The following is a 12,526-nucleotide window of genomic DNA, read 5'->3' as shown; positions in this document are numbered from 1 at the left end:
AGCTTTGTTATTTAAAAAAAAAAATTGAAATATCTTTGAAAGTCTGCCTTCTTTTCTACAGGCCTCTTTTTCCTCCCAGTAAGATAAAAAGAGCTCTGGCATCTTATATTCTAAATTTTGACTGACCAGAACAAAATGTTTTCCCAGCAATGTGTGTTTGCACCTAAGCCTTTTTTGTGCATTGAGTTTGACCTTAGGATGTAGAATTTCATAAAACATTTATTGTCTTTTCCAGTTTTTAGAGCACAATTCCCCTGTGATACTTTTTCATTGTCTGCTCTGAAAAGGATTCCAAGGCATCTCTTGCAGTTTGAATTTTAATTGTGGGTGAAGGAAAGCAGCAATATTAGGCAGTGTCTCCCTAAACAAAAAAAGTTCTAACAGGCAAAGAGGATTAGGATCAGAACCAGGCAGCTAAGATTGTGGAAAGTGGTTGTGGCAGAGATATTTTGTTCCATAAATGAGCAGGTTTTGCACGTGTCCAAGTGTCCCACTCATCTGTACTGGCAGCAGCAGGGAACCTTTTCCCTCAGAAACTGCAGCTGATAAAGACAAAATGCAGTTAGAAAACAAAGCAACCAAACCTTCTGAGCTATTTGAGGCCAGTGAGGCAGACAAAGGCAACTGCAAGGCAAACAAAGAAAAGGTTTTTTCTCTGACTTTTCCTGTATCCAGACCCCTCCGATGCCTCAGTCTGGCTGCTGAAGGTTCACCACTAAATACTCTCCAAAGATTATAATGCATCAATTACCAAAGCCATTCTAGAGGTACCACTTTACTTATACTGTTAACGAGCTTGCCTATAAAGGGATTTGCAACCTGAATTTCGTGACAGAGCCAAGGTATAATTTGCTCTGGGCTATAAAGCCCATGAATTATTGAGGAAATTTACTTCCATGACTGCGTTTTCTTTCTGAGCACAAGTGCTCATGCTGAGTGCATTTGTGTGAGAGGAGAGACAGTGATGGAGGCTCCAGCCTCAGCAGTCCATCTCCCCAGCACAGGCTCTTTCACACAGCCAGCAAAGAACAGCAGAAAATAACTGACAAAATGATCATTTTGAACAAATGAGAGAAGAAAAATTGCATGCTGAACAGTGCCAAACTGAGGACCAAATATAAATCACAATTAAAAATGCACTTTGGGTAATTACAGAGAGGGGCTTTTCCCTTAGAGATGTCACAAAGCTTGTGTGGATATAATCAGACTTGAACACATCTAGTGATGGTGAAAACCACCAGCCTGACAAACCAGAGTTCTTAGATCCTCCATCAGGCCAAGCCTATAACCTGCTGTGGGACCAACCTCCCACCTGGTGTTCTTTTTAAACCTGGTTTATTCTGGAAGTGAGGCTTTGGAATCACAGTCAAATCTGTGTCCTGCTTCCCCTCCTTCCACACTGCACACCCTACTGATAACTTCTGAATCCACTGACCAATTTCAAGCAAAGTGATAGAGGACTGTAGGTTTCAAAAATGTGAAGTTCTAACTGTTCCATGAAAACAGGAGCTGTGTAGGGATGAGGGATCTCTTCAACCCTCCATTGCAAGAAGGACTCCAGCATGGGGTTACCCTTAGCAGGCTCTAGAGAAGGCAGGTCACAAGAAAGGCCTTAATAATTTCCTAACTATGAAGGTCACGGAGCAAACTGAGCTGCTTTTGGTGTGCAGAGGACAGTCCGTGTTCCTGAGGGCTGATTGGGTCAGTAGTTGGTGTTAGCACATGGTTTCTGTTCGAGTTAATGAACCACATTATAAGGCAAGAACCTGGGCAAAACATGACTTTTCCTTAGGTGTTAGAAAGGAAACACCAGATTATGCCCTTATTCCTAGGAAGTCACAGGCATTTGGGCTTTTCTTGGGGTTTTGCATCTCCTCTGATCAAACAGAGCAAAACTTGCAGTTTGGCAGGTCCCGTGTCAGGCCCTGCCGAGGCGTTGTGCAAACCAAGGCGCGAAGGGCAGGGCAGGGAACTCGAACCGCGGTGGTTGTTCCCCATCCTCGTCCAGCCAGCTCAGTCCCTTCCCGAGCCGATGCCGGTGACGATCCTCTGCACACAGCGAGAAGGGAGGGACTGCCCTCTTGTGTCAGTCACGGTTGTTTCATTTGCCTGGCTTTGAATTCCCATCTCTACTTGTGAGTGAGCGCTCAGCCATTTCCCTCCAACACATATTCCTTCTTTGAAAGGGCAGAAACCTTGTTCTGAGTGCTGTGGAAAATGTCAATAAATAAAAATACATCTACTGTATTTGTGACTTGGAGACATCCAGGACTGGGCACATATTGCACTTCCAGCCAGAGACATCCAAATAGTTACCCTGGCTTATTCCCAGTCTCCATGTTGACACAGATAAGGAAGGCAGAGGAAAGAATAAAACAGGAGAAATATAATGAAGGATGACAGAGAGGAGACACAAGAGAAGCAGATTTGTTACACCAGTCAACCCTCATAGTAAGTTACATGTAAGTTAAATATAGAAGCGACCCTTCCCTCGGGAGCCAGACTCACGGACAGCTCACACACATCACTCTGTAGCAGCATGTCGGGCCTGCGGCTGGCAGAGAGCTTCATTTTTAAATCATTAGTGCTCATTTCCAGGGCAGTTCTTGCAGTAATGGTTGTCAGAGAATAACAGTCTTCTAAAAGCTGTGCAGGCTTTTGTGCCCACCACTTCTGCTGCCTGTTAATGACAGACACCTAAATTTATGCTACATTCGCTAATAGCACCGAGTGCTCAGGCTTTGGTTGCTGCTCTTTTCCAGAGCAATAAGCCACCCTGGCGATTGCTCATGTTCTTAAAGGCAGCCAGATTAGCACCTTGCTAAAGTGGATTCAAAGAAAATCACTGCTTAGGAGTGGACAAAATTCGGATCATTTGGAATATGCAGGGGCAAGGGAAAGAGCTGGCATTAAAAACCTGCTTCTACAGCCCGTATTTTTGTCTGGGATGCAACTGCTGTAATCAGCTCCAAGCTCCCAGTTTTAAAATGATGCTCAGCAATTATCCCTCTATCAGTACTTCATGAAGAACATCCCTAAGAGTAATTTCTTTGAACTTTTGCCCAGCCCGTACTGTGGTATTTGTATCTCTAACTTATTCTGGATGGCTCGGCACGAGCATGTTTTGTGTCACCCTGCTCATTCCTGAACTCGTCCATGTTCTGAACTGGTAAAAGCTGCCAGGAACCTGTGTTTTTCCTTTCCTGTGCAGCCTGAGATCCTGACACCTGAGCAGATAACAAAATATAAAGGCATCTTTGAAACATTTGATGAATATTTGAAACACATCAGTAATACCAAACCATGTGTGCAAGTGTCTCTTTGGAATTAATGTGTACTTTATCTGGAAAAAACAAATAGCAAAAGGAACCCACCCACAAAGCAACTCGTCTTGAAAATAGAAATGGAAATATTTACAAAACCTCAGAAACAATCCCTTCAGGTGTCATGACCACTACCACGACAGAAGTGTCATGTCTCATCTGTCTCCTTCCCTGTGTGTAGCTGTGAAACAACACAAAGCATTTCCCTCCACTCTCTCCTGTCCTGGCATCTTCCTGCTCCTTGAGGAACATGAGCCACTGTGCAGCACTTTGTCCTCAGCAGTTTTCTGGACAGCTGACGTTCTCAAAAGAAGAGAAACTATAGAGGCTGTTCAGCGTCACTTGCTGGGATTCCCCCTTCAACTCCAGCTTGGGAAACTTCTGTTCTAGAACAACAGCTTCCTGTTTGTACTGTTCTGAGTGTGTATTCCCAAGGTGGCAAAATTCTCCTGACCTTTTTTATTGCTGGACACAAGGAACAATTTTTTTATCAGAAGATGAACAAGCATTCATGTCCCACTTTTACAGGCATTTTTAAACCGCTGCCCTTTTACCTCATTTCATATCCTTGAAGAAGCTTTACCAGGGGATTACAGCAGTCACAGAAAACATTTCTTCTGACAGATCATTACAAGGGCATGAGAAGAAACATCTTTCCATCATAACCTACTTATAAACCCAAACTCTTCATGTCTTCTTTAACTCTTACAGTCCTTCCCTTCCTTTACTCCCCATCTGAACTGAGTCAGATCTGTGGCTGTTCTTTTGTGGCATTTTCTGAATCTTCTGAATCTGCCTGTGTTGCTGGATCTCTGTTGATTGTGTCAGGTGGGGACTGGCTGGGATTCAGCCCACCGGGTGTCACCTGTTCAGGGATGTCATTAAGTTTCTGGTTTATCCATGCCACTTGCTTTCCCATTTGAACAGCTTCATCATAGGAAGGTGGCAGGTCCATTGCATAGAGGCTGTAAGCTGGAGGGGACACAGTGTTCTTATCCATATCCACAAATACTGAAGGAATCTGGACACTTGGAGGGTACTGCCATGAGCTATATGCTGTGAAGAAAAAGAATGAAAAATAAAAATTAAACACCTGCGTGGAACACTGGTATATAAAGGGCTAGCCCTGCTTTTTTCCAGGAAATTACAGACTTCTGTGGTGTCAGAACATTTGCCCTGTACACTAAAGCTGTCCATATAGAATCACTCCTGGTCTTCACTGTCACTCACTGTGCCACCCTGATCCCTCCCTTCATGTCTTGTGCCCACCCTGTGGGGCTGGAAGTTGTTCTGGGAGTGCACTGGGAAGTTCCCATTCCTGCTGGGGCTGGACACAGAATTCCAGGCACAGGTTCCGGAGCAATGCTCCATGGAACAGGTGACTCCCAGAGGATACTCACAGGTCACTGTGCTGTGGGCAGTGCTGTCACTGTCAATGCCAATCGCTGTCAAGTCACAAGGGTGCCGAGGGAAGGTCTCCACTGGAAGCCTCTTCTTCCGGCAGCAGAATTTGATGCAGCTCGCTGAGACCCCACAGAGCAGGAGCAGGAACACCGTCAGCAAGATCAACCTGAAAGAGGGAGGGAAAACACCATCATTCTACTGCTTATGTTTTACTTATTCTAAATCAGAATATAATTTCACTCTAAATAACTGGAAGACAGGCCAAGCCTCCTTGATTTAGTTCTGAACGGTGCTGGATCCTGGATTAGAAAGTTGGATCACAAATACTCAGTCACAAGTTGAAGAACTACTGCCCATCAGTACAATCCATTCTGGCTCACAGGTGCTGTAACATTCACTATTTTGGGTTATTTTCAACTTCTCTGCAGGGAGAATGGCTCTGCTTTCCACAGCAGGAGAGGGTTTGTACTTGGAGGGAAATACAAGCATGAACTTCCACAAGTCTAGTGCCTCTCTTTATAAATGAGCATGGCAATGATATTATATTAAATTATATTTATGCCTTGAAAACACAATTCTATCTCTAGCTATTGTTTAAGGAAGTTTATCATTTAACAATTTACAATGTACCTAGGCTGATGTATCTGTGTTTCAGATTCTCCTCTCCACTGAAACTCCACCTTCCCACCCCTCAGTTTCTCAAAGTAACTCACTCTTCTCATGGAGGCTTTTAGAAGCTTTCTCAATCCATTTTTGGTAACTGTGTCTTTTTAAACAGCTCTGTGTAGCAGCACATGTTAAGAAAGCAAAGAGTATCAACCAAAATTGCTCCAGACTGAACGAGGTAAAAGTAACCAACTCCCTCTGTGTGCTGCCACCGAAGTATGGACAGAATGCAAACCATGAACTATGTCAGGGCACCTGTAACACGTGTGAGACAAGAGATGAATCCCCTTGTGAATCCTCTCTCTCTTATCCCAGTTTCCCCTTTCCAGGCACTCCAGCAGGCAGTGCTCAGCTCTGTGCTCGCTGGAGTTCAGAAGCGCAGCAGAGGGTGACTGTCCCTGTCCTGTAGAAGGGAGCGAGCCGAGGACAGGGCAGTGCCACATCCCAACAAATCCCTGCTGGAAGCTGCCCTGTGCAAAGAGCCAATGACCAGCAAAGCTCTGGCTATTTAGGAAGAACAAACAAGCCCTTCAGTTCAACTCCAGTGCACTCAGAAGGGAAAGATGACGCAGCCCTGGATGAATGCTGGTCCCCACCTGACACCCAATCTCCCCATGCCTCATCCAGTCCATTCCTCTGGCAGCTCTGAGAAAACAGAGAAACCCTTCCCTGATCCTGCCCGAGAGAAGCGTTTCCATTGCCTTGCTCCAAGTACTGCTCATAACAACTTCCAAATGGTTCTGGGTTAGTAAGATTAAAAGCCAACTTACCAGACATACCACAGACTTGTCCAATCAGACATGTTCTGAGGGCATCTGTGAAGGAAGGCAGATGATTCACTGGTTTAAATAAGGCATGTATGACAGGGAATGCACTTCCCTGGGGTGGGAAAGGGAAAGCACTCAATAAGAGTATGGAGCAAAACCACTTTAGATTGTTGTTCATAGCTGTACCATTACTCCAGATGAGAACATGCAAATAATCCCACTGGAAAAGTTGCTTCTGAATCAAGAAATGTTTTTATTGAGTGGTGCTTTACTCTTGCTTGGGAGAGAGAATGACTCGTGAAGGATTCCCAAAAAACCAAATCAGTGTTATTTAAAGGTAGCTGAGATGAGGTGCCTCATACCATAGTCCTGTCTGAAAATGCTGGTCTAGACAACTGCCTGCGTCCCCCAGATATTCTAACGTTATTTTTGCAGAGGTCCAATGCAGCCAGAAATGGCTTTTTTCAGCTGTAGTGCAGTACAAAAGGAGAACAGCTTCTGTGACATTTCATGAGTGCAGCTGCCACAGCAGGGTTGTACGTACTGAACCTCCTGCAAAGGATTTCCTGTACCAGAACGATGGTTCTGACCACAGGAGAGGATCTGCAAACTGTTCCAAAGTGACATTTCAGAGTCGTCTTGGGAGAGGACCATTCACCTCAGTCTACAGAGCAAAGGCAGCCAAGTGAAATTTAAAAGTTGCTGACTGTCTTAGAGATCGAAACCGAAGTTGTAAGGGATGGCCATCAGCAAGTCGCTGTCCTGGTGTGGGAATGTCACTTGGTCACGGTGGGAGAGGTTTGGGAACAGGCAGTGGGTTACTCACCGGGCAGAGTTCTCACAGTTGTTCCCAGAACAGAGCGATGCCTAGGAAAAGGGGGAACCCGGGATGGGATCAGCAGGTGGCCAAAGGAAAAGTGCCTCGTCTCGCTGCTGCATGTGCTCGGGAGGCTCCAGGGTGCGGGCGAGTGTCCGTGAGCGCCGCGGCTGCCGGAGCCCGCGGGGAGCCGCAGCCGCTGCTTCAAGGACACGGGGCCGGCGCTGAAAGGGGACACCGAGCCCTCGGGGACAGCCCGTGCTGGGCAGCGGAATAAATAACCGGCATCATCGCCGGGGGGGCAGAGCCTCGGCGGGGCAGGGCAGGGTAGGACCAGGCAGGACCGCCCCGGCCGGGCCCCGCGGCTCCGGTTCTTTCGCCCGCCCGCGGGAGGGGTCGGGGCCGGGCGGGGCAGAGCTGCCCGGCTCCCCCCGCAGTGCCCCTGCCCCAGCCCCAGCCCCAGCCCCGCTTGCCGTGACCGGGAGGTCAGGGAGGGGATACAGGGAAGGGAGAGGGCTCGGCTTGCAGACATTTCCCTGTAGCGATTCGGGACCGCGCTCGATGCTCTTACCAGAACAGAATGCATCAGGTGTGCAGCAGCTGGACACACGCCCGTGCCTCTGCTATGCCAGAGGGATTGAAGGAGAAATAAAGGAATGAGAAACCTAGTATGAAATATATGAGTCAGAAACAAATGTTTAGAAGAGCAGGTAATTTCCCTTTCTAAAAATAGTCTTGTTAAAACACATGAAACACGACTGAAAAGGTATTGACGGCTCTTTGGGATCGGTTTGCTCCAGGCTATTTAACTGTGTCGAACATTTCAAATGTAGAAATTCCTTATCTCCACCCGTGAGCCTTTTGTTGTATTCTCCTCCCTGTCCAGCTGAGGAGGGCAGTGATGGAGTGGCTTTGTTGGCATCTGGTGTCCAGGCAGGGCCAGCCCAGCCCAATCCCGGGGGCAGCCACTCCGTGGAAAGCACCAACGGACACAATGCCTGGAAAGCACCAGGTGATATTCCCTACTTTTGATTCATAGAACTGAAACCCAGTGTTTCCAGGTTCAGCAATGGCATGTGACAAAGTGACAGCATTGTTTCCTTCTAGCACTGCTAAAGGTCATGGGGCCATTGCTCATTTAGGGAAACCTGTGCTCATGCGTGTGAAGCAATTGCTGAAGTCACTTCTGGAGAAGCAGAACATGAATTAATAAATGTGTATGACACTAGTGCTTACTCTCTCACTTTCTGCTTTAGAAATGAGCTGGGTTTGCTTTTAAGGATTATGAAGATCATACGCGAGTGTGAATTACTCATTAAACCAGAACTGCATCAGCACCATGAAGTTCGTGTTTGCTTTTAGATCCAAATCTGAAAGCACAAGTTTGTGTCCAGGGACCCAAGAGTGGTCACAGTTGCAAAGCTCAGTTTGAAAGCAAAATGGTCACAAGTGAAGTTAGACGAGCAGAAAACTTAATCTTCTGGGAAATATGGAAATATTTCTGAGGTGGCATTTTCCATACTGTCCTCACAGTAACAGCTCCATCCCTCCTGGAGTCCTGTAATATGGAAACAGAAACACCAGGTTCCATGTTTGGAGTCCCGTGGCAGGTTTAATGCCCACTGTGCTACGACTGTGGATAACCCACTCTGGAAGCACAGAACTGAACAGGATTTTGTGCCTTTCCAAGAGACGAACGTGCAGGAGCTGTGCTGAACTTCTGCTGGGCACTGGGACTTGGCTTTGATTAATGCCAGGAGAACACACCAGCACCCTCAGCTCTGTGCTCAAGGAATTGCCTAAACCCACTACTCCTGGGTCAGCTCCATGTGTCTAAGTTACCAGGGAATTGTTTCCAGTCTTCAGTTGTCCCAGTCAATTTTCTGTTTATTGGAGAAATATCAAGAAGCTGTTGCACATAAAATACATTCTACATGAGAATTGTGTGGGTAGGAGCATCCTCACAGATCCCTAAATTTCCAATAAACTGAAGGTGTGCCTCTCCGATCATTGCAGGTTTGCACCATGAAGATTCTAATTGTGGTAACTCTCAGTGCAATGGCAGTGGAACACCCAAGGTTACATTTTGCAGAGACAGTAACTGTAGTAGTGTCCTGCACACTTTCCCAATGGATCTGCTTTCCCACATCCAACCATTTGTTTTCCCTTCCACATCAGCCTGTGTCTCTCATTGCCCAAGTGCTGCCCCATGTGAGGGTTGGCACTCTGTGCCCCCAAAGAACAAAGCAATCCAAGAGAGGGAAACCCAATCCTGTCTGAGCAGCCAGTGTGCCCCCAAGAAGCCAAATATGATCACTTTTGAGGCGCCAGCTAAAATAACAGGCTTTTCTCTTATGAAAGGGACTAGAACTTGTTCAGATTTCCATAAGTGCTTTACAGAACGTCAGCTGGAGTTTTACAGGAAGAGTTTACTTTATTTTCAGCCCTCCAGAAATAACCACCTGTTCCTGTTATTCTGGTCCAACCCTCCCCCTGAGAGAACAAACACATTTTGAGTTTTAAACATGGAAACTTTGACCAGTGAAACCCAGAACCTTATGTTCACTTCAATCCTGTGAAAGTATTGATGCAAGTTTTGCAGTCCCAGGAATGCAGGTACACTGGGTGACACCTCTGCTCACACGGAGCTGTTGGGTACCAGCAGTGCCTTCAGCCGGTTGGTGGCACCTGCTCCTTACCCAGCCTAACCCTGTGAGGGCACCAATATCTCTGTTTTTACATGCATTCTTTAATTTTTTTACTTCTTTTTGTCCTCTGGATGCTTCTTCTCAGTACCTGACCTCTGTGAAGTGGAAGATTCCTAAGACAGGGGTGTTGTTGCCTGGTAGATACACATTTTCAGCACTCTCTATGGTTATCATAGCCAGAGTCTGGAGACTGATTTATTGTCAGCCATCACTTTTTGGCTTCCAGGAGTGAAATCTGAAGGATCCTCACACAGTGGATGCCCACAAATTAAGTGCTTGAAATAGCTCCTCCACTCCCACACGCTGTGCCCTTCCTTGCTTTCTGACAACTCCCCTACCATGAGGTCACTGTTGAGTGAGCAGTGCTCTGTGCAATGGTTTTATTTGATGTAGTGGCATTTACTCACCCTTTTGGGGCTGCAGGAGAGCCAGCACACAAAGCCCATTGTGCCCAGCTCCAGGCGCCTGCCCAGCTGTGCCAGCAGCAACACCCAGGGCCTCCAAGGAAAGCAGAGCTGTCCCTGGCTGGCACTGCCACCCCCCAGCTCCTCCCCACCCCAGGACACTGGGATTGCTTCAGCATCTGCAGTCTTTAGACTGAAGAGTTAAGTGACTCCTCAGCCACTCGATCCATTATTAAATGAGAACACATCTCAATGGATCAAACACACTGGCTGGAAAAACAAGCAACCCCCTCTTCACTGCTACAAGCCTCCTCTGTCAAAGGGGGAGCCTGGTTAAAATGTTCCTTGTGACAATTGCTTCCCTGCTTTTCCCTGCAGTTCCTAGCTTGTTACCACAGGGATATTTACAAATAACGTTTCTATTTTCTGATTGCATCATCTGAATCAGGGAACATGCCCTTGGAGTGGTGGGGAGGGAACTTTGCCACAGACTGCTTGTGACTCAGGAAAGAGCATGATACGAGATGCACAGGATTATCCTGTTTCTAATGGCTGTGGCCTTCCTGCTCCCTCCATTCTCCAGCTCTGCACTTGCCCTGAACCAGCTGCTGCTTCCTGACAGAAGTTACACCTACAGGGCATTCTGGCTTCCCCAGAACAGAAGGATTCTGCTCTCAGCCAGAATTCAGCAGAAGGCAAATACAGAAATGCAAAGTTCCTAGACAGCCAGGATTTCTGGCAAGTGTCTGACCAAATCCACAGAACAGCACAGGAATATTCCCCTTTGACCAAGTGTTATCAGGCAGATTTGACTGTACATTGTAAAAGTCACTGCCCAAATGATTTGGAGAAGGCTTGAATAAGAAACTTTATTCTGATTATAAAAAGGCCAAAGCTTTTTCAAATACTATAAAAAGCATCCGAAATTGGAAAAAGATAGAAACTCACCTATGTGGATGTAAACCAGATACTCCTCCTGATGGAATGCCCACCTTTGGGAGACAAGGGATTAACAGCAGGTATAGCTGCTTGGGGCCCTCAATAATTCTTTCTTCTAACACAAGATTACTGTCACAGAATCAGCTGGAAAAGGAAGCTACTGGCACCAGAGTTTACAGAGAACTTTGGGGGAAACAGAGCAGAAGTGTTACATGGCCCTTCCTTCCCACATCCCTGATGCCCTCACTTATTTGCAACAATCTCAAAATCTTCTCATGTTTCACCAGAGATCCAGGGATTTCCCAGTATCATAAGCATCCATCTTCCTTTCCATTCGGCCTGGATCCCTCAGTCAGTGGCAGCAGATGCAGACACAACTCTTGCCATGAAGAGGACTCGGTAGGATTCCGTAATGTCACCTTTTACAGTCAGGAGGGCTGACACAAGTGGGGGGTCACTGGTCTGCAGAAAGAACCACACACAAAACCAACCTGGTGTTTTGGACATAGGAGCCATGAGTCAATCACCTTCTAAACTCTGTCTCACATCTCAGTGTTCAAGGTACCAGTTATAGCTACAGGTGACAGGTTACAGCCCACTGTGTTGGTTCCTCTCTATCCCCAAGTGATGCTCATGCAGCAGCCAGTGAGGTATGACAGTGACTCAGCATTCTGTCCCCAGTGTGCCACAGAGACTGTCCCCACGTCACAGCCACGGCAGCTGGGCACAGAGCAGCAGCAGAGCTCCCAGAGAGGGCCAGGAAGGAAACAGATCCTGTCAGCCCCCAGTGAGTGCTCAGTGTTGTGTAAGAACCAGGGGTTACCAAGAGGCATGATGTGGACCGGATACATCCTGCCAGGAACTCTGCTGCCTCTTTCTGCATGTGATGGCAGAAATCTTTTAATTTTGGAACCAGCTACTCATTCTGCCATCCCACACATGGGGAGTCAATTCCTCCAGTCTCTGTGAATGCCCAAGGATGTGAATCAGGAAGGGCAATCACAGCCCCGTGGAGTTGTTGGGACATCACATCCAACTTCTACACTACAAGGCACAAGTAGCCAGGGCAATGGGGCTCCTAAAGTGGAAAATCCAAAGGCCCCACTGACTTCCAGGAATGTGCCAAAGGAAAGGCAGCCCATGGCTGAAGAAATGGGAGTAGTGTTGTAGAGTGATCTGTGTAAAGTCAGTTCTGTGCTGGCAGGGCTGCAGCAATTTTGTCCCAGGGCCCTACAGAGCTCCCTCAGGACATCAGAGCCTGTGAACAGCAGCAGCACTTTGGCCTTTGGGCTCTGTAACAGTGACCTGGAGGAAGGGATTCCAAGTTCTTTGGGATACAAGTGGCTCACCCCTGTCATTGTCACCACACAGCCCAGTGGAGCCCTGGGGAGGCAGGAAGGCTCCAGATCATCCCACTGTTCCCAGCTTCTGTTCCCACTGGGGTCTTTGTACCAGCCCTGCTCCCTCAGGGACTACATACGAGCTGTCACCCGGCTGT

The 12,526-nt window shown here is 47.2% G+C and overlaps 2 protein-coding genes across 8 annotated transcripts in view; both read right to left on the bottom strand.

Annotated features, from left to right (window-relative positions):
- Window positions 1-299: 299 nt before the first annotated feature.
- Window positions 300-7,297, bottom strand: TMEM52 (transmembrane protein 52). 2 transcript variants are annotated; one of them, XM_042032048.1, is made up of 5 exons: window positions 6,987-7,297; window positions 6,164-6,208; window positions 5,649-5,863; window positions 4,724-4,893; window positions 300-4,379 (listed from the first exon to the last, which is right to left on the bottom strand). In XM_042032048.1, the coding sequence occupies exons 3-5, from the start codon at window positions 5,834-5,836 to the stop codon at window positions 4,069-4,071; spliced, it is 669 nt and encodes a 222-aa protein (XP_041887982.1). In that variant the 5' UTR covers window positions 5,837-5,863; window positions 6,164-6,208; window positions 6,987-7,297; the 3' UTR covers window positions 300-4,068. The 2 variants fall into 2 exon arrangements, with proteins under 2 accessions (XP_041887982.1, XP_041887983.1); XM_042032049.1 differs by lacking the exon at window positions 5,649-5,863 and having other exon boundaries at window positions 6,987-7,246.
- Window positions 7,298-8,222: 925 nt separating this feature from the next.
- Window positions 8,223-12,526, bottom strand: part of CFAP74 (cilia and flagella associated protein 74) — a 39,124-nt gene continuing 34,820 nt past the window's right edge. For all 6 annotated transcript variants that reach the window (XM_042032021.1, XM_042032019.1, XM_042032022.1 and 3 more), the window contains one exon: window positions 8,223-11,490. In XM_042032021.1, the coding sequence (XP_041887955.1) occupies window positions 11,377-11,490 (114 nt within the window). In that variant the 3' untranslated portion in view covers window positions 8,223-11,376. The remainder of the gene's footprint in view (window positions 11,491-12,526) is intronic.

The sequence above is a fragment of the Corvus kubaryi genome, unplaced genomic scaffold (assembly GCF_017639235.1).
Source record: "Corvus kubaryi isolate FWS band 111438036 unplaced genomic scaffold, C.kubaryi_AGA036_p1.0 37352, whole genome shotgun sequence".
NCBI lineage: Eukaryota > Metazoa > Chordata > Aves > Passeriformes > Corvidae > Corvus > Corvus kubaryi.
The sequence above is the reverse complement of the archived record's forward strand: the minus strand, read 5'-3'. Positions and strand labels throughout refer to the sequence as shown.

Excerpts from the sequence above, each read along its gene's own strand:
- TMEM52 (XM_042032048.1), bottom strand. The coding sequence starts at position 5,836 with ATGTGGCACTGCCCTGTCCTCGGCTCGCTCCCTTCTACAGGACAGGGA. Across the intron at positions 4,894-5,648 it reads TTGTCTCACACGTGTTACAG|GTTGATCTTGCTGACGGTGT; the intron begins GTGCCCTGACAT and ends TCCCTCTTTCAG. Across the intron at positions 4,380-4,723 it reads TGCCCACAGCACAGTGACCT|CATATAGCTCATGGCAGTAC; the intron begins GTGAGTATCCTC and ends TTTTCTTCACAG.